The following is a 19,690-nucleotide window of genomic DNA, read 5'->3' as shown; positions in this document are numbered from 1 at the left end:
GTTGGTCTTTGGTTTAGCTTCCACTGAAGTAGTAAAGATTGTAATAAGTTCTATAAGTGCAGTCTATATTCACCGAACATCCTTTGGATGCAAACTTTCATCCTTTGGATATCTAAAATAATTTTTTTAAGCATTTTATGTATTTTATGAGATCCTTCATTCTTAACTTAATGAGAGTAATCTTCTTTTGAGTAGAGAAAATCTTCTCTCTAGACATTCTACACATTTGACTCAAAGATTTCAGGGTACCACATGTGAGATTACATATCATGTATAGGCTTTTTATTTTCTTTTTTTTTAAAAAAAAAATTCATGTATAAGCCTTTTCAATAAGAGATTTAGAAAACTCTTTTAACTTTAATCATCTGATCTCCTTATTTCGAGAGTTTTCACAAACTTCATAACATGTTCTCGAACATCTTTAGGTTTACAATTGAATTGCTTAAACTCGGGGTTAACAAAGTCCTTGAGGTATTGTTTAACGATTACACTAGTTGGATAGGGTAGTTTACGATCAAATTCAAAACACTTCAAGCTCTTCTTCTAATCGAGTAGCTTTTAAAGCTCTTTTGTTTATCATAAAACCTTTAAATAGTGGTCAACAAGAATACTAAAATAAAGGTAATGACTGACAAAATTGCAATAAGAGGATTGTGATGTTGGGATTTTTGGTGGCTATTGCGTTAACAATTTTCTCTCCATTCCCTCCATTTGGTGGCACTTACAATTTAGGAATGGCTCCATCAAGCTCATTTTCATTATTATTAAAGTATGTGAGTTGAGCTTGAGAAGAGATGTTTGTAGAAGATACAAGTTGGGATATCATTTCCATCATTCGCTTATTATTGTCCTTTAATGTTTAGATCATCTCTTAGAAAGCTTGGAGCATTTTTAATAGATCTTGGATATAGATGGGAATAGATGCATTTTGGTTGTAGATGGCACTAACCATTTCTTTCAGGGATATGAGGTTTTTCTTATTTACTCATGATCTCTAAGAAAAAAGTGATATTAGTATTTAATAAATTCGTTCAAGTGACAATCTAATAAATTTATTTATCAAAGACCTTTCTATTGCAACATTTGAAAAGCTGGTATAAAAAATTAAAGTGTACCATTGTAAAGATCTTAAATAATGAAGTCATTAAAAGAGTAAAATATGCATTGTATTCTTTTCTTCATCAAAGTTTTTCATGCTGGATTTTTCCTGATGAGGTATTTAATGAGGTAATATTTGAAAAGCGTATTCTTGAAAAGAATTATACACTTTTTTTTATTTACTCAAATTTTTTTTCATGATTTTTTTTTTCAATAAGGTTTTAACAAAGAATATTTTTAATACAATGAAAGTTTAAAAGGAGTGTTATGAATATATGTGTGAATAATTTAAAGAGAGTGTTATAAATATATGTGTGAATATCTATTATGTTATGATTCAAAAGGTTCAAATCAAGTAACCTAACAAACCAGATGTAAAAAGTATAATCTGATTTAAACTCTTAAATTGAATTAAATTAAAATTATAATTCAAGGAGCATCCCACTTTGTTTGTAAATATGTATTTCAATAAAATCTTCTTATTCTTTATAAATACTTTCATAGTTAAGTTTTTTTTTTGTAATTGTTATTTTAATTTTTATTTTATATAAAAAATAATAATTAATACTATTATTCACTTTAATGTTTTTCTCATCAAAATAAAACAAAAAAAAAATTATATAGTACAAATTGGTACAGAAGACGAACTCTTTTTCTTTGTTAAATGGAAACCATATGGGAGAATGCGCTTTGAAAAAAAAAAAACTGGTCCAACTGTTAGTCTATGCAGCCAACCTAACAGCCCAACTGAATTTAAAAACAAAAAAAACCCAAACACACGCAAGTGCACAAAAACCCAACAAACGCAACATTTCCCCCGAATTAATATTTTCTTTCGTTTATTTTATTTACCTGGTGCTGAAGGCTAAAGCTTTTCCCTTCGATTTGATTCCTCATGGCCTCCAATGGTGCTTCTACGGTAAACCCCTTTCTTCTTCTTCTTCTTCTTCTTCTTCTCTTCACTCCATTTATAGTAATCGGAATTGATTTTTTTAAAATTGTTTGTGTGTTTAATTTTGAGAAGGAGCAAGGAGTTAGGGATGCTACGGAGAACAGTTTGGAAAAGATAAAACGGCAGCTGGCCTCTGGCTCCGGTAGGAACTTGCTTCAAGGTCCACTTCTTAAGCGATCTGAGACTGTACGATCTTCCCCTACCTCCTCTCTATCTGTCTTTAATTTTATGGCATTTACAGCATAGTTTCAGCTAAAAATTCGATTTTATTATCAGTTATAGCTTTGGTTAATTTTCAATTTTTTAAAAATATTTTCAAGCAATTTGGTAATTCAGTGTATGTACTGTATATTGGTTTAACAGTTGAGGAAATGGAACGAACGGTGGGTGATATTGGACCCGACAACGGGGAAAATGGAATACAAGTGAGCATATTGCTACGTGTTATTCTTTGTTTTCCATTGTTCTTCTCTGAAAGATGGAAAATTAAACTTGAAATTCTGTTGTTTTGGTTGTTTTAGGACTAGGAGGAATGAGCCAGGTGTTAAGGGAATAATTACATTTGATGAAAACAGCACCATTGCCGTATCTCCTGTTAACTTTCAGTAAGACGAATCTCTTATCACACCTCCTGGTTTGATTGATTCTTAGCTATGAGTTTGGCCGGGATTATTACTAACATAACTTCTGTTAATGCCCCTCAGTGGACTTCCAAAGTACGATGGCTGCTGTTTCTGTATCCAAATAATTTCTTAAAGAATAATTGAAAGGTTTTTGCTTATTTTTTCTTTGCTTAAGTTATGCGGAGAAGTTCAGTTGCTAAACTTGCATGCTTCTTAACTATACCATTTAGATGTTGGGACTCCCCAGAAAAAGGACTACTTTCTTTGTGCAGAGACTCCTGGTGCTGCTAGAGCTTGGGTATCAACTTTACAGTAAGTTAACTTTTGACAATGTGCTGCATTATCTCTCTTTTTTACTTCAGTTTTCTGTTTCAACAAGTGATATATATTTGTTGAGCTTGATTTATCAAGTGCATAATATAATAGTGCCATGTCTTGTGGATGATCTATGGTGAGTTCTTGAGCTTTCTAAGAAAGGCTAAGCTGCTAAGGTGATGGATTCCTCTTAGCAGAACCCAATTTGAGTCAGACATCCCAAATTTTTTTACCATAATTGATCCCATTTCACAGCTGTTCTCTGTTATTTACAAGATTATCATCAATCTTCCTATTGCTCAATAACTGTATGGATGTGAACTTGTAGAGAATCACATAGAAGGTAATTATTTACAGCAAATGGAAACAAACTAATAATAATAATAATAATAATCATATCAATGATGAGAATGCTACTAAATCTTAATAACATATTTAAATGACCTACTCTTGACTCTTTTTCCTTCTTACATTCCCTTTCTTTCTTGGTTTTGGAGTTTGTCTGAAAAGTACTTTTGGATATGCTTCGTTGTAGACATTGTTTGATTTATTTAGGCCTAAAGAAGTAAAAGATTATTTGTGGATGAATAAGAACGTGGTTTTATGTGGAAATAATTTTACTCCATAGTCACATTACATTATTTCTAAATTTTTTGATGGCTTTCAATCTGTGACATGTAAAGTGCACCCTTAAGCTTGTCTGGAATCAACTGTCAAAATCTTCTCATCAATTGATAGAGGCTGGTCTTGATGGTTTTTTTTTTTTTCAATTGGGGGAAGGGGGATTTGAACCTTGCTCTTTAGGCAAGGGGATTATGCACCAACCAATGAGCCAAATACTCGGGTGCAGGTTGGTCTTGATGGTTGGTTATGAGAGTATAATGGTCAATCTGGTGCTACAGATGTAAATAATCCATATAATAAGAAATATACCAAATTGATTTGTAATTTCACAAGCTTGTGGTAGTGAGAGTACAAGGTGAAAATCTTGTTTCCTTCGTTGGTACTTTCCAAAGAAGACACACCTTAAAAGTTTGGAAAATAGTATTCTAGAAGTGAAATTAGCTGCCTTGTTACCTTTTGTTGCATGAAGCAATTTCAAGGTTTAAAGGTCACAAGTCGGAGGCAGATCTTTTGCTAAATTTAATTAATTTCTAGGTTCCTTACTTTTGTTTATTTTGAGGGGTTGGGTGTTTTCTTGTGCTTCTGGCTCTTGATTCTTGCTAACTTGATAAGAAAGCTTCTATGTGTCCTTTTGCATTTATCATTTTTTGCTTGATAGTGCTTTAGATGTGAGAAATGCCTGAAATGGTATGAGATTCAAATAAAAACAAAAGCATTTTCTAGCCCTCTTACGGTCTTTCAAATTGTCTAAAAAGATGATGGTTGATGCCTTATCTTGTGGTCTGGAAAGTATATTCACCTCTGTGGAGCTCCATATAATTTAAAGACTTTTCTTTGCACCTCATTTTTTTATCTACGGTTGATAATATCCTTATGTTGTTGTTGGTTGTTTTTTACCGTTCCAAAAATTAGTGCAACGCAGTTAGTTCTAAAGGCCCACAAAGAGGCTGTCAATTCCTTAAGTGGGAATGGTTCTGCAAAATTAGGTACAGTTGCAACAGTAGTTGCTGCTGCCAATTCAACGGCCAGAGAATGTTCTAAAGAAATTGAAGCAGCAATGCAGATCTCTTTGAGAAATGCCTTAGGATTGGTGACAAATAGACCCACTGACGGTCCAATGGATGATCTTACAATTATGAAGGTATGCTATTGTCGGTTTCCTCTTTCAATGTCTTATGCTTGTGGGTTGTGCTTTTAAGTTTCTTTAACGTACATGTCCTATTCTTCCTCAAGATAGGAGCCTTATTCACAACTTATTTAAAATATACTTAAAATGTTAACATGTTGTATTGTTGCTGGAGTAAAATTATGATTTTGTACTTGAAATAGTGAACTTTTTGTCCATTTTTAATAATTTAGCAATCTAGTAGACTCTCATGAATGCCTGCTATATAGCAGGGAGTTGCTATTTGCCTCAAAATGTTATTTGGAATCCTTTCCTCTCAGTTTAGAGCATGCATTGAGGATGATGTTGAGCTATAAACTCCTTAATATTTCATCCCATGAACATGAGATTTTAGTCTATCTTTGCCCTTGTTCTTTCCGTCTAGAAACACCAAACTACTCCACGCTGGTCCTTTCCTAGCCTATCTGGGACATATTCAAACTATTAAATTCATGATTTATCTGCAATTCATTTCTTATTCCCTTTGTGGGAGGTATAGCAAGGAAAGAAAAAGGGTTGGGGGGGGTGTTGGGTAAAGTGGAGATGGTAATGACTAGTTTGTCTTCACTGATGCCTTAGAAAACTTTATATCAGTCTGGGCCACCTGGACCTAGGAGATGATCCTGTCCTGGGTCAACCATTAAATTTTTATAATGTGTTATTTCATGTTTGCATCTGTTAAGCAGGCTTTCTGACTTGGCTGCTTGTGTCCTTATTATGGTGTTAGTTTTTTGTTATGCCCTTTTTGCAGTTAAGTGCTTGGTCAATGAAAGCATTCATTCTACCTAGATGCAGTCTTCTGAGTGGTACCTAAATCTTGCAGGAGACACTAAGAGTCAAGGATGAGGAATTGCAGAATTTGGCCAGAGATCTCCGTGCTCGTGATTCAACAATAAGAGAAATAGCAGAGAAACTTTCTGAGACTGCTGAGGCTGCTGAATCTGCAGCATCTGCAGCTCATATGATGGATGAACAAAGGAGAATTGCTTGTGCAGAAATTGAGCGCATAAAAAAAGATTCAGAAAAACAAAAGGAAGCATTTGCATTAAAGGTATGGCTAAAGTTAATTGTGTTACTCTAATCTTATTGATAGAATGTTGATGTGATGGAGTGATGAATTAAAGAACCGTCATCCAGTAACCATATGTTTTGTCTTTCTTCCCGTCATCTTCCTTCTTTATATCTGATGCACTTAGTGTCATGAATGCTGCTTTTCACTGAGAAGTCACTTTTAATTGTGTTGACCATTGGCAGTTGGAGCTTCATGATTCCTATGTATACTTTCAGCTTAGAAGCTTTAATTGTCGTAATTGTTGTTTATTTGAAGTTTTTTCATTTGTGTTTGTAGCTGAGAGAGTCGGAAGAAAAGTTTGGGATCCTAAGCAAAGAAAGAGATCAATTGATTAAGCAGAGAGACTCTGCTATGCAGGAGGCACATATGTGGCGCACTGAGCTTGCAAAAGCTCGAGATCATGTTGTGATATTAGAAGCGGCAGTTGTGAGAGCAGAAGAGAAGGTGAGAATTGCAGAAGCAGATGCTGAAGCTAGAATAAAAGAAGCAACACAGAAAGAGGCAGCTGCGGTGAAGGAAAAGCAAGATCTTCTCGCATATGTCAATGTGTTACAGGCACATATCCAAAGGTTTGACATCTTATATTTTAAATTCAGTACAATTTTCATCCTGCTTCTACCTATTTTGAAAACTTTAGAACTGTGGCTTTTCTTGTAAATTCATGCACTTCATAAACAACATAAGTTTTTTGTTAAAATAAAAATGTTCTAGAAATAGTTGACAAGAGTAATTTGGTAATATACCAACCTAAGTATCATGCTTGAGAATACAGAGTCCTCAATTTAGGCCTGTCAAAATGGGCCTGGCCGATTGGGCTGGCCCATTTTCTATTAAACATGTGACGGGTTGAGCTTGAAAATTTAAACCCATATTAGAATCGGGTCTAAATAGGTTAGCCCATCAAATCAGTGAACTGAGGTGGGCTGGGGCAGGTCATCTTATGGGCTAGAAAAAAATAATTTTAATTAATATAATAATTTTAAATATGTAAAATTAATAATTTAGTTACTAATGGTATTACCTATTTTATATATTTCAATGTCTTTAATCTTTACTTGTCAAATTAAATATTTTAATTTAGATTAAAACTTATTATCTCTTTTTTTTTATGGTAATAAATATTAGATGATAAATTGATAATGATTCAGATCTTGAAACATCATTGCTGTCTAAACAAAATTTAAATGTTTTACTTAAAGATGAGGATTGAGGAGGATATAAATGAGTTTTGAAATTTTTATTATTTGGTTATATATTTATGTTTATGAGATAGTAGTTTGTGTTAAAGATTTAAACTTTATTTATGTAATTTATTTATTTTTTTATATTTAGTGTAATTTGTTTGTTTGTAATATGTTTTTATTATTCAATTTATGAATTAAATCATAAAACAATTTTATTAATAGAAAGTTTGTTAGGTAGAATTATAAAAATGAATTTTTTTTTAAAAAAAAATAAAAATGGGCTAGCCCAATCTAGTCCATGGGCTAACAAGGAGTGAATTGAGTTGAGGTTTTGATGACCCATATTAAAAATGGATTGGTCTGACTCAATTCATATTTTCTCAGCTTACAAAGATTTGGGCCTGGCTGGACTGGACCAGCCTATATCGACAGCTCTAGTTCTCATGTGTTTCACGGGGTGGATATTTGGATAGATATATACTATAATTCTTTTTTTTTTGGCATGCAAGAAAAGAAAAAATGTGAAATCCAACTTCTTGTCCCTCTCCTGTCCAATCTAGAAATAAAATCAAGACAAAATCATAGGTAGGAGAGCAAAGTGAGTCGATTAAATTGTTCTATATGGTAACAGAAACTACTGTTTTGTTTTTCTCCCCTTTTGGTTGAAAAAGCCATTTTCTTGATTTATTTGAAGCTCCTGTAAAAGAATTCAAAATATGCAGGTTAATGCAATAATTTAGTCAAGTAAATTGTTGATTTTGATTTGTCCTGACTTGTTTCTGGTTAACATGGCTTGTTACTGCTGTATTTATGCTCGAACAATATTTAATTTGGTTCAGTATTGTTGAGGTACTGGCTATAGAACTGAAACTAGAGTCATAAATATTCTTACTTTGGGCATTGTCTATTTTCATTCACAGACAACAGAGTGACATGAAGCAAATTTGTGAGGAGAAGACTGAGTCCTCAAATGCCAATAACTGTCCACCCGAGACAAAGGATGTTGACTTGTCAGAGAATGTAGACAAAGCTTGTCTTAGTGTTTCCAGAGCAGTCCCAATACCTGGGGAGAGTGTAGTCCACATGGCAGTGGATCAAGTTAATATCCAACCGGTTGGCAATGGTGAATGGAGTGATATTCAGGCAACAGAAGCAAGAATAGCTGATGTAAGAGAGATAGGCCCCGAGACAGAGGGAAGCAGCCTTGATATACCTGTTGTTATCCCGGCAATAAGTAACCACCATGAGCAAGGAGCGAACTCTTTCCACCAGCCTTGAGAAAGTGTTCCATATATATATATATATACACTCAATTGTGGGGAATTCAAGGTTACTTACAAGGGAAATGTAAAGATTCTCGATATATTTTCATTTTCTTCCTCATCGTCTCAGTTCCATAATTTAGGTTAGGTTGTTTTGGTATGTCAATGTCATTCCTTTTCCCTGGAGGATGGTAACTATTACTTTGAATACGTTTGAATACGAGCGAGCCTTTCAAAATAAAGTATTTGATTGTAAATTTGACAGGAATCTTGAAAGACTGGCCAAATAGTTGTAGCGAACTGGTTTTGCAGCGGAGCTATCTCCTGCAGTGAATTTGAATCATAGCAGGCATTTCTCCTGCTATCAATCAGTTTGGACTTGTTGAAAATCAAGTCATTTGATTTATATAAATCAACCAAATTCATATTTGATTTATATTATGATATTATTTCATGTAATCCAACTTTCAAAATACAATGTGGATGCTTCAGTTAAATTATATTTCAAGGAATTTTAAGATTTAAGTTTATATTCTTATGTGATGGATCTGTCAATAATATATAAAGATTTAACGGGTAGACGTTTCAGGCAATAGGGTTGACCTACGACCTAGCCCAGAAGAGTTGGCAGGGGGTGACAAGCCAACCCAGCTTGGAAGGAATGAGGTGGGACGGTGTACCGCGACTGCCTCTATCCTTGAAACCTTGGGGATGGGTGTTCCAGCGGCAGAAGTTTCCGATTCGGTCATCGAGCTGAGGTAGAAGAGGAGTGGGAAGGGCGTAGAGGACTTTAGCTAGCTCTAGAGAATTAGCTCCAAGGCTATTCTTACTCCCAAACAGAAGCTGGAGAATTTATGGGTGGCGAGCAACATTTGTGGGATAACCGAGGTGAAAGTGGAATTACTAATGCAAGGGAAGCAGAGAGAATATCTGGTAAGGAGCTTGTTGTTTGCGAAGTCGATCAGAGATGCTTAGATAGGGACTGAAGCAAGGATCCTACGATGGAAATTGGCAGGCAATGTCAGATGTTGGGGGTGGGTGAGGTGAATGCATTTGGGGTGGGGAGCATAATGATAAGGTAAGGACTAGTGATGTGGCTAAGGTACGGGTCCAGAGTATGGAGGAGCCTTATAGGATTGCACTATTGAATCCCAAGGAAGAGGAGATAACGAATGAGGATATTCAACCGTGTAAGTAACGATTTTGAGGGAGGTTGAAGCTATGTACGATGTTGGGGTTCAACTAGGCTTGGTTTACAAGCTAGATAGGCAAACTATGGTTGGAACCTTTATGGCAATGGAACTAGACGAGATGGGAAAGAACCACCGCTGATTGTCTTTGAGGTACGAGTCCTTCTTGGAGTTTTTGTTGTTTCTAATGCTTGCGATTTCATGGAACATTAGGGGCCAGAGAAGAAAGGAGCCTTGAGGAATTTGGTAGCTAACCATCGGCTTAAGTTTACGGTAGTTTAGGAAACTGTAATTTTGGATGGACTGTGTCCACGTTGACATATGAAGTGCGGGTGGTTTGTTGAGTTGTTGGGATGATCTATTCTTCAAGATGGAAAAGGCCATTGTGGAACAGAGATTTACTTTGATTGTGAGTACTGTCTACTGGCTTAGGATTAGAGTTGTTATAGGAAATGTGTATGCGCCCAATGTAGATTCTGAAAAAGTTATCTTAGGTGATAGTTAATAATTAAATTTATTACGTGTAATTATATAAATAAAATTTATTATAAGTTATAGTAATATTTATATATAAATTAAATATGCATATATAATATATTACTTTATTATATATATAAAGTTAATAATATAAATTATATGTTAAAATATTTTATATCAACGTTTATATAAATAATAACTAATTATAAATAATATGTTATAAAATTTAAGGTGATAACTAATAAAGTTATTAAGTGTAATTATATAAATAAAGTCTACTATAAATTATAGTAATGCTTATGTATAAATTAAATATATATAATATATTACTTTATTTTATATATATATATATATATGAAATTAATAGCACAACTTATATGTTATAAAGTTTTATATCAAAATTTATATAGATAATAACCAATTATAAACAAGATATTATAAAATCTAAGGTAATAACTAATAAAGTTATTGAGTGTAATCATATAAATAAAGTTTATTATAAATTATAGTAATGTTTATGTATAAATTAAATATATGTATGTATAATATATTTATACAATTATATATATATTTCATAACATTTTATATTATGAAACATTACTAAGTGAAATAATTATAACTCATTAATAGGTAGAATATTTACTATCATGGATTATAATATTAACATATAAGTTGTATCATTTAAAATATATAACTTGTAATTTCATATTAAAATAAATTTATAAATAAATATATATAACTAGTATTAAATTGCTATAATTATGATTTGTATATGTACATATAATACCCTAATATATTTTAAGTGTATCATTGATTAAGTTTACTATTAATTCTTCTTAATATATATAAAATATTATACATATATATATATATATATTAAAAACTAGTTAGGTTTTTTGGGTGGATTGGTCCAAAAATTTTAAAACTGAGAACCGACCTAAAAATCAATTGGACCAAACATTTTGAACTAATTAGATCAAACTATTTTACCCAAATCGGATTTGGTTTGGATGGCTAATTGGTTTGGATTGGTTTTGCTCATCCCCAATTGTCTTATAGAAGGATCTGAGAAAAATTTTAAGAGAGGAGAATATACCTTGGCATGTTGGGAGGGATTCAACATTGTTTACTATGTAGAAAAAAGAATTAAGGCAGGTGTTAAAGAAAGATTGATGGCTGAGTTTGCTGATTTATCAAAATATGTGGCTTAGTTGATCTTCCTATTGTGGGTGAGAATTTCACATAGTCCAATGACAAGGAGATAGTCTCTTATAGTAGACTAGATTGATTTTTAATTTCGGTGGAGATCATGCAAGCATGTCATAGCATTCAACAACTTTGTCTCCCACTATCCATTTTAGACCATAATCCTTTGGCTTTAACGATGGAGGAAAAGAATTGAAGGCTTAAGCTTTGTCGCTTCTTCAATCACTGGTTAGACAAAGGTAGTTGTTGTGATATGTTCACAAAGGCTTGGGCTAAAATTAACAATATTAAGGGTTACTGAGGGGACATTTGGTATTGGCTAAGACATATGAAGAAAAACATCAAGGAATGGAAAATAAGTACTTTTAGCATGGGCAAATAGTAAATTGGTAAAATCTAAGAGGATATTCATACTCTGCAAGTGGATATGCAGATTAACAGTATCAATATGGAGTCTAAGGATAAGGTTATGAAGTTGAGAATCAAGTTATGGGGATTACTGAAGGCGAAAGAGAGAAGTTTGTGGCAAAAATCTAGAGTGTGTTGGCATTTGGAAGGACACAAAAATACTCTATTCTTCCATAACATTACCTTGGCTAGAAAGAAGGCTAATTCTATTCAAAGTATAAAGGTTAGGGACAAAGATATGGAAGACCCTGAGGAGTTAAAGGTAGAAATAAGTGGGCATTTTTGAGTTTTGTATGGCATGAGGGCTGCTACCTTTTTACAGGAGTTTAATGGGGACTTTCACAATATCAGACAAGATTTTTTGGAAATGCTATAAAGGCTATTTACTAAGCAGGAGATTTATGGTACTTTAGAAAGCTATGATAGCAGTCGAGATCTGGTTTGAAAGACTTTAGTCCTAGTTTTTTTTAAGAGGCAATAGGGTACTATCAAAGATGAGGTTATGAAGTTGATTAAGGAGTTCTACAACTTAGTAGAAATGGATGACAAGATTACTACGTCTTTCATCACTTTGGTGTCTAAATGCAACAACCCTTCCTCGATTAATGAATACTGGCCTATAATTTTAATAAGTAGTCTTTATAATATTATTACTAAAACTTTGGCAAATAGATTGAAATTTCCTATTAAGGAAGTTGTTAGTGAAAATTAGTTCGTATTTATAAAGGCTAGATAGCTTTTGGATTGTCACTTGATTGCAAATGAAGTGATTGATTACTTAGATGGTAAATGGTGGTTATTGTTTAAAGTTAACTTTGAAAAGTTGTACGATAGTGTGGAATGTGATTTTCTCGACATGATTCTTGATAAAATAGGGTTTGATAATAGTTGGAGGAAATGGGTTCAAGGTTGCCTATCTTCGATGTCTATATCAATGTTGGTTAATGGAAATCGTATTAATCAATTTAAGATGAAATGTGAGCTGTGACAAGGCTATCCATTGTCTCTTTTTCTATTCAACTGTGTTGTACAAGGCCTTAGTGTGCTAATTAAGAAGAATGTCAACTTGAGATTGTGTCAAGAGGTAGAAACTAGCAAGAATCATATGGTTGTGTCACACTTCCAATTCGCGGATGATACGGTAATTCTTTGTAAACCTGAGCTTAATTATCTTGTTAATATTACGCGTTTGTTGAGGTGCTTCTAGCAATTTTTGAACTCAAGATCAATTTTTAGAAAAGATGTCTTTGTGATGTAAGTCTTGATCATGAAACTGTTGAAAGGTGGGCGCTTTACATTACAGTTAAAATAGTGAAGTTACCTATGGCTTACTTGCGTTTACCATTTGGATCACCAGCTGATTCCCTAAGGGTGTGGCAACTCATTATTGATAAATTTGATGCTAAGTTATCTACTTGGAAAACGACAACTTTGTCACTAAGGGGCAAGATTATATTGTTAAGATCAATCTTGAGTAGTTTGTCGGCCTTATTTATGTCTATGTTTTCTATCCTTGTTAAGGTTAATAGCGAGATTGACAAAAAACAAAAGTGCTCTTTATGGGGAGACACCTTAGATAGGAGAAGGTTGCATTATGTTAATTGGGATTCTACATGCCTTCACAAAGATGAAGGGGGCATCGGGGTTAATTGATTTGCAAGTGAAAAATAAAAGATTGTTGAATACATGGTTATGGCAGTTTAGCAATGAAATAGGGAGTTTTTGGCATGAATTGGTTATGGAGAAAACTGAATGTGAGCCTAAGGGGTTACTACCAGTTAATGCTAACCTTAAAAGATGTTCTAATGTTTAAAAAGGCTTTATGAAGCCTTTGAGGGCTAGTTTCAACATAAGTCGTGTACACGTGAAAGGATGATAATTGCAGTAGGTAACGAGAAAATGATTAACTTCTGGATGGAGGAGTGGATCCCTAGGGTGTTATTGAAGGTGAGTTTTCCTAGGAGTTTTTTGTAATGGCAACTAAAAAGGATGGGGTGGTTGAAGATTTTAGGAAATGGGATGATCGAAATTGGGTTTAGGATATTCAGTTGAGAAAAGGTGTGTTTGATTGGGAACTAAAGCAGTGGTGAGTGTTCCTTGAGTTGTTCTAGTTGCAAGTCATTGGTAAGGACTTCCAAGATAAATTGGTTTAGAGGCACACCACTAACAGGGACTATAGTATGAGGTCTTCTTGCAAGGTTGTTGTGATGCAAAACCATACTAGTTCTAACCTGTGGAGCCAAATTTAGGAAGGGTTAGTGTTAGCTCTATAGCTTTACAATTGATCTCATACTTTGAAATGACAAACGAAAATGATCAAAATTTCATATACGTTTTGATAAATCAAGCCTAGTCATCTCTTAGTACTTTCAAATGAGTTTGAAAAAAAGGACAATGAAAAAGGACTTTGAAAAGTGCTTTTTGGTCCAAATCTATCAATTCATGTTCATCATGTATCGATACATTTGGATAAGTATAGATAGAAATTAAAATCTATTTATACATTTTTTTGAAAAAAGTCAAATTTTACAAAATCAAACTCAAATATCAATATATTCTCAAAATGCATTGATAAAAATTAATGTATTGACAGAAATTCAACAAGATGTTCACTGCCTCATAAGTATCGATATGTTAACAAATGTATCGTTACATTTTTAACAAAATGGTCAAACCTTGACAGCCAAATCCAAAAGTATTGATACATTAACAAATGTATCAATAGATCTTTCACAAAATACGTTTTGTTTAAAATCTATCGATACATCCAAAAATATATCGATAGATTTTCACGACTGTTCAAAAAAAAAAGCAACAATGTATTGATACATCCACATATGTATGGATACAATATGATCATTGAAGTCTAGAATGAAGAGAAAAATGACTAGTTTTGCATTAAATGCATCTCCAATTACTTCAAGAAGCTTCAACAACTATAAATACAAGTTCCTACCATATTTATGAAGGTTGGAAGACTTTAAAACAATTTCTAAGATAAGAATTCAATTACAATCATTCAATACTTTTTGTTCTCCTTTTCAAGCATTTAAGTCTTCTATTGTATCATGTATTGAGCGTTCAACTCTTATTTTTCTTCTTCACCTAACATTGTACTTAATTTGCTACTTAGCCTTTAAGAGTCATTCTTTTACACCCATCTCACTTATTGTATACTTGTGAGTGATTATATCTTAACCAATTGAAAAGGTAGTGTTTGAGTGGTTTGACCTTAACCAAAGTAAAAAATAGAGTAGTTATACTTAATCCATAAAAGACATTGCATTCTAAGATTGTGATTGATTCATAAAGGCAGTGTATTGTTTTTCATATCAATAGTGGATTTTAAATTTCTAAGTGAATATAAGGGAAAGGATGTAGATAAGGAAGTCAAACCTTCATAAAAATTTTTGTGTTGTTTTCTCTTCTATTCTTCACAAACTCATTTGTGTCCTTAACTATTTTCTCTCCACAAAAATATTATTAATTTACCCAGTTCCACAGAGGGACTTGTTTTAAAAAATTTTTATTTTTCTTAAATTTGAAAAGAAATTCCAAAATATGTCAATTCACCCCCTTCTTGAAAATCTTTACATTTAACTTATTGCACTAACAGTTAACCCCTCTTAAGGTCGAAGCTTTCTGCTGGTTGATGTTAAAAGGGAGGTTGCCTGTGAGAAGATAGATTGCTAACAGAGGTATCATTCTGTCGGATGCCGCTTTTTGCCTCCTATGTAAAACAGGTATTGAAACTATTGGGCATTTATTCTTTTTCTGTAGGGAGACTTGGAATCTTTGGCATTGGTGTGCAGATTATTGGAATGTTGTGGGTACAGCATAATGACCCTAGCCTGTGCTTTTATTTCTGGTCCAACCCGAGTAGATGCTTGGTTAGTGGGAAAGTGATGAGAATGGCTTTTTACATAATCTCTTGGTCTATTTGACTGGCCCGTAATGAAGTGGTCTTCAAGAGGAAGGAATGCATTGTGCCTAATGTCTTTGACCTCACTAAAGTGTGGTTGCAAGGTGGGTTAAGGCTAAGTTGACAAACCTTAACCCTTCCTTGGTGGACATTATTAGGTTTCCAAATGAAGGTCTTCACCCTCAAAGAATCGATTCGGGGATGAGAATGGCTTCATGGGCAGCCCCTCCTCCTGGTTCTCCTAAGCTGAATGTAGATGCTGTGGCTAACGGGTGCGCGGGTGAGGCTGTAATCAGGGGTGTTCTTAGGGATGAAAAAGGTAGTATTTTGTTTATTTTTTCTTTATCTGCGGGAATCATTTATGCTAATACTGCGGAGCTGATAACTATTTGAAAAGGCTTCCAATTTGTGGTAGCCTCATCGTGGGATGCATCTCACAACTTTGTTTTTGAGAGCGACTCCCAGAATGCAGTGTCTTGAATCCCCAATCCTCATAAGGCTTCGTGAAAACATAGAAAAACCTTAATGAGAATCGAGGAATTGAAACCTAGGATCGCCCGCTGGTGCTTGACTAAATTCTCTCGACTTGTTAATGAGGTTGAAGACAACATAGCTAAAACAGGTATTGGTAGACAGGGTGATTTAATTTGGATGATATGGTGATGAAATTGACAATTAGAAATTGGTATGGTTTGCCTCCAGGTCTGTTGTGATGTTTTGGAAGAAGATTGTAATTATTTTAGGGCTAATTGTAAAGGGGGTCTTGTGTTTGGTATAGGAACTTTATGATGGTAGGTCTTTTTGCATATCACCTGCTGAATATTTGCTTGCTGTGGGTAGGCCTTCTCTGCTTCCTTGGAGATGATGTATATTTTCTGATAGTAATGATTCACTGCCTTCAAAAGGAAAAAAAAAAAAAACAATCTGTAAAAAATTAAATTGACAACGTTAACAAGAACAAGTGTGATGCTATTCAAATAAGTTAACAATAAGTTTAATTATTTCACAACATAGAGAAAATATTTCAAGATCCATCAAAATTCAATAAACAATAACCAAAATGCTGCTACCAAAATAATATAAATCGATAAGCAAGATCGTCATATAGCAGCATAATAATTACATAGGTATATCTGTTCATAAAATTAGAGAATTTTAAGCAAATATATCCTACCAGCTCGCTGTTTCTCTACAAATTCAGTAGCTAAATTAATAAACAAAAGCTATAGAAAATAAAAAGAAGGAAATCAAGATCAATGCTTCCGACGCTGGCTTAGTGAATTCACCACTGTCTTGACCATCTCCTTGATTTCTTCTTTCATAATTATTTCACATGTTTACCCTCCATGGCAGTTTCTTCTCTCTGAATGACGCACAAGTTATGTAGGGTGCTGGTTTTCCTGCCTCGCCATTTACTTATTAAAGTTGTCTACAATGCGTAGTGCCCCACTGAAAGATGAAGAAGATTTCCCTGTTATGGCAGTTGTAGAAAACGCTATTGTATTTGCCTGCCATGTATGCATGCTTCTATGTGCAATCAAAGATATGGAGCGGGTTCAAGGGCTAGCTCAACCAGAGGTCTCAGCTCATCCCAATTTCCATTTGTAAAGGTGTCGACGTCGCCATTCGGATTCCAAAAGCTGGGGCAAGAAGCTGCAAATGGAGCTTGTTGTGACATAGTATTCGTCCATGGACCCACGATGAAGTAGTTTCTGGCATCCACTTGGTCCATGATATTTGGTTTGATGTCGTTTTGTTGGAGGACTGAGTCACAAAAACTCTTGCATTGCTCACTGTTTTCAGAATCCAGGCTGCATGTTCTGGAAGTGGTATGATAAGGTCCATTTTGTTTGATTCTGGTATCTTTCTCAGCAGCTGCTGCGTCCTTCTTGTTCGATGGGATTCGTTTGAAAATTCGACAAAGCGTCCACACCTCCTGCAAGCCGCCAACACGCTAAGAATTAGTCTTGACCAGCAGAAATCTAATTACCTCTTCCAGTTTTTGAACAGTCTTTCCCAATATGGCAACTACATGAATACAAGAAATCGAGACTGAAATGTTTAATGTCAATGATTTGACCTACAGGCTACAGCTGGAGTAGGTCATTTCGCTAAATTGATCAATTCTTTTTTTATTCTTAATGGAGTAACAGTAACTAGAAATTATTTTTATAAAAATAATTTAGATAAAATAAAATAATTCACTTGTAAATTTCCTGATAATGTCATATAAGATAATTTTTTTTATGTCATTTACCCTTCTCTATACATTGACTACAAATTTTTAGAAAGAAAATACAACATTCTAAGGGTACGATAAGAAACATGCATAAAGATTAGGATACCCAACCCGTAGGAATAAACATGATCCTCCTATTAACAGCTACAAGACTGGATTCTCTTATACCAAGAAAAAAACATTATATAAAGTGATTTTACTCAAATACATCTTAATATCTCAGATAATTGTTACAAACGTGATAATCTGATAGGAGATATACCTCACATTTTGTAAATAGCTAGTTATCAGATTTGTTGCTGTGTACTCTTTATTTATTTTTTTTAGAAAATTAAACTTCCATTCCCATAATGAAAGGCATACAAACAAATGCCAATGCCAGTCTCCATTGCATGACAGTTGCTGCGTATAACTTCACTAGTATTACACTTGTACTTACCATATACTTGTTTCATTCATATATATATACATGCACATATTAAATATTTCATTTTTACCGTAATATAATACAAATTAACATACTTATTCACTTAAAATAGGTCAAGTGAAATTTCTTTTGAGAAATAAAGTTGAGAACTCCAAACAATAGTGAAAGATAAGGGCAAGTTTGGTTTAACAGAACAAATTAATGTTTTATTTTCGTTACAAAGAAAACACTTTTTTTTATCAAACAAGTAACCAACAATTTCAATTCTTGGTTTGTAGTTTAGTATAAGCATGTTAATAATTAAGAAAAAAGAATCATTATGTTGATCTTTATTAATCATGATTTGTCGAGAAAGAGAATGTTATTTCTTATTTCTAATCGATTCTAGAGTTGAAGTCCCTTTGATTTGTTTTTAAGTTTAGATGTATCCTTTTCATTGCTTCCATTGGAAGTCAAATTCTCTCTCTAACACCATTTTTAAAACTTGAATATATGTTTTAAAGAAATTAATTAGTGCATATTTTTTGATTTTTTTAACAACATATTAGGTACTAACTTTTATTTTGATGTGCAGTTTGCACATGAATCATATTATGCTATTTTAATTATTTTATAAGAATAATACTACTTAGAATTTATTCTGTAATGTAAGTATTCTATTAATGATTTTCGCATGAAGATTTCTATATAAATACAATTGGGTTCTCGATTTCTTACTTTGTTCAGCTCAGTGTTTTTATCCAAGTTTTCCACTAATTTTTAAGATTTATCACTTGGTTAAAGGTTGTTTTATTATCAAAGAATAATGCTCTCTATTAATTAATATAAAATATTTTTATTAAGAATAAAATGGTATAATTGAAATTTAATAAATAATAAAAGGGTAATTTAGTTATTTGAAAAGTTTCATACCTCTTAATGCACATGTACCATCAATTACACTATGACTATATGGAATTTATTAATTTGCTACTAAAAGAGTCTTTAACAATACTTAAGATCATGTTCTCAGTGGGCAGATTAAAATTAAGATCACACACCGTTACACATTCATTTGTAAAATTTTGGACCATATGGAGTTAAATCATCTAATCTTAAAATTATCATGAAATCACTCTACGATCTATTACATTTCAGAATCAACTTCTCTAAATTTATAAACAATATTAATGAAATTATAAAAAAATACAAAAATGAAATAATTAATTAACTACTATAACATCATGTTAATTATCGCCATTTTCTTATCAATCTATTTGTTTTTTATTTTCAATTTAATTTTTATCTTGAAGTGATTGATTTTCTCTTTTGATTTGATTGAATTTAAAAATTTTATCACAAAAACATTAGAAAAATTCAGATTCAAGTAAAGAATTGTGATAAATGGATGGCATTGCTTTTTTCAAATGAGACATGTATATATCTTAATTCCTAGTGAAAGAATGAAGTAAGGAGTAAAAAAGAGGAGGAAGAAGAATCTTGCACCGAATTAGAAGAAGAAGAAGAAGAAGAAGAATCTTACAGCT

General features: G+C 33.1%; 2 protein-coding genes across 2 annotated transcripts in view; one reads left to right on the top strand and one right to left on the bottom strand.

Annotated features, from left to right (window-relative positions):
• Window positions 1-1,858: 1,858 nt before the first annotated feature.
• On the top strand, window positions 1,859-8,731 carry SWAP70 (Pleckstrin homology (PH) domain-containing protein). The gene is made up of 10 exons (XM_021418617.1): window positions 1,859-2,017; window positions 2,123-2,236; window positions 2,414-2,475; window positions 2,572-2,655; window positions 2,755-2,786; window positions 2,904-2,985; window positions 4,525-4,753; window positions 5,601-5,828; window positions 6,126-6,418; window positions 7,954-8,731. Exons 1-10 carry the CDS (start codon window positions 1,994-1,996, stop codon window positions 8,309-8,311), a joined length of 1,506 nt encoding a protein of 501 aa, XP_021274292.1. The 5' UTR covers window positions 1,859-1,993; the 3' UTR covers window positions 8,312-8,731.
• An 8,304-nt stretch (window positions 8,732-17,035) lies between these two features.
• The window catches only part of LOC149527637 (transcription factor JUNGBRUNNEN 1-like), a 3,863-nt gene continuing 1,208 nt past the window's right edge, over window positions 17,036-19,690 (bottom strand). The window contains exons 2-3 of the mRNA XM_089785751.1: window positions 17,489-17,550; window positions 17,036-17,434 (exon numbers count right to left, since the gene is read on the bottom strand). Of these exons, the coding sequence (XP_089641877.1) occupies window positions 17,036-17,434; window positions 17,489-17,550 (461 nt within the window). The remainder of the gene's footprint in view (window positions 17,435-17,488; window positions 17,551-19,690) is intronic.

The sequence above is a fragment of the Theobroma umbraticum genome, unplaced genomic scaffold (genome assembly GCF_002168275.2).
Source record: "Theobroma umbraticum cultivar Fairchild unplaced genomic scaffold, ASM216827v3 scaffold_44.0, whole genome shotgun sequence".
Classification (NCBI taxonomy): domain Eukaryota; kingdom Viridiplantae; phylum Streptophyta; class Magnoliopsida; order Malvales; family Malvaceae; genus Theobroma; species Theobroma umbraticum.
This window is presented reverse-complemented; position numbering and strand designations above follow the sequence as displayed.

Excerpts from the sequence above, each read along its gene's own strand:
- SWAP70 (XM_021418617.1), top strand. The coding sequence starts at position 1,994 with ATGGCCTCCAATGGTGCTTCTACG. Across the intron at positions 2,656-2,754 it reads GTATCTCCTGTTAACTTTCA|TGGACTTCCAAAGTACGATG; the intron begins GTAAGACGAATC and ends AATGCCCCTCAG. Across the intron at positions 2,787-2,903 it reads GTACGATGGCTGCTGTTTCT|ATGTTGGGACTCCCCAGAAA; the intron begins GTATCCAAATAA and ends TATACCATTTAG.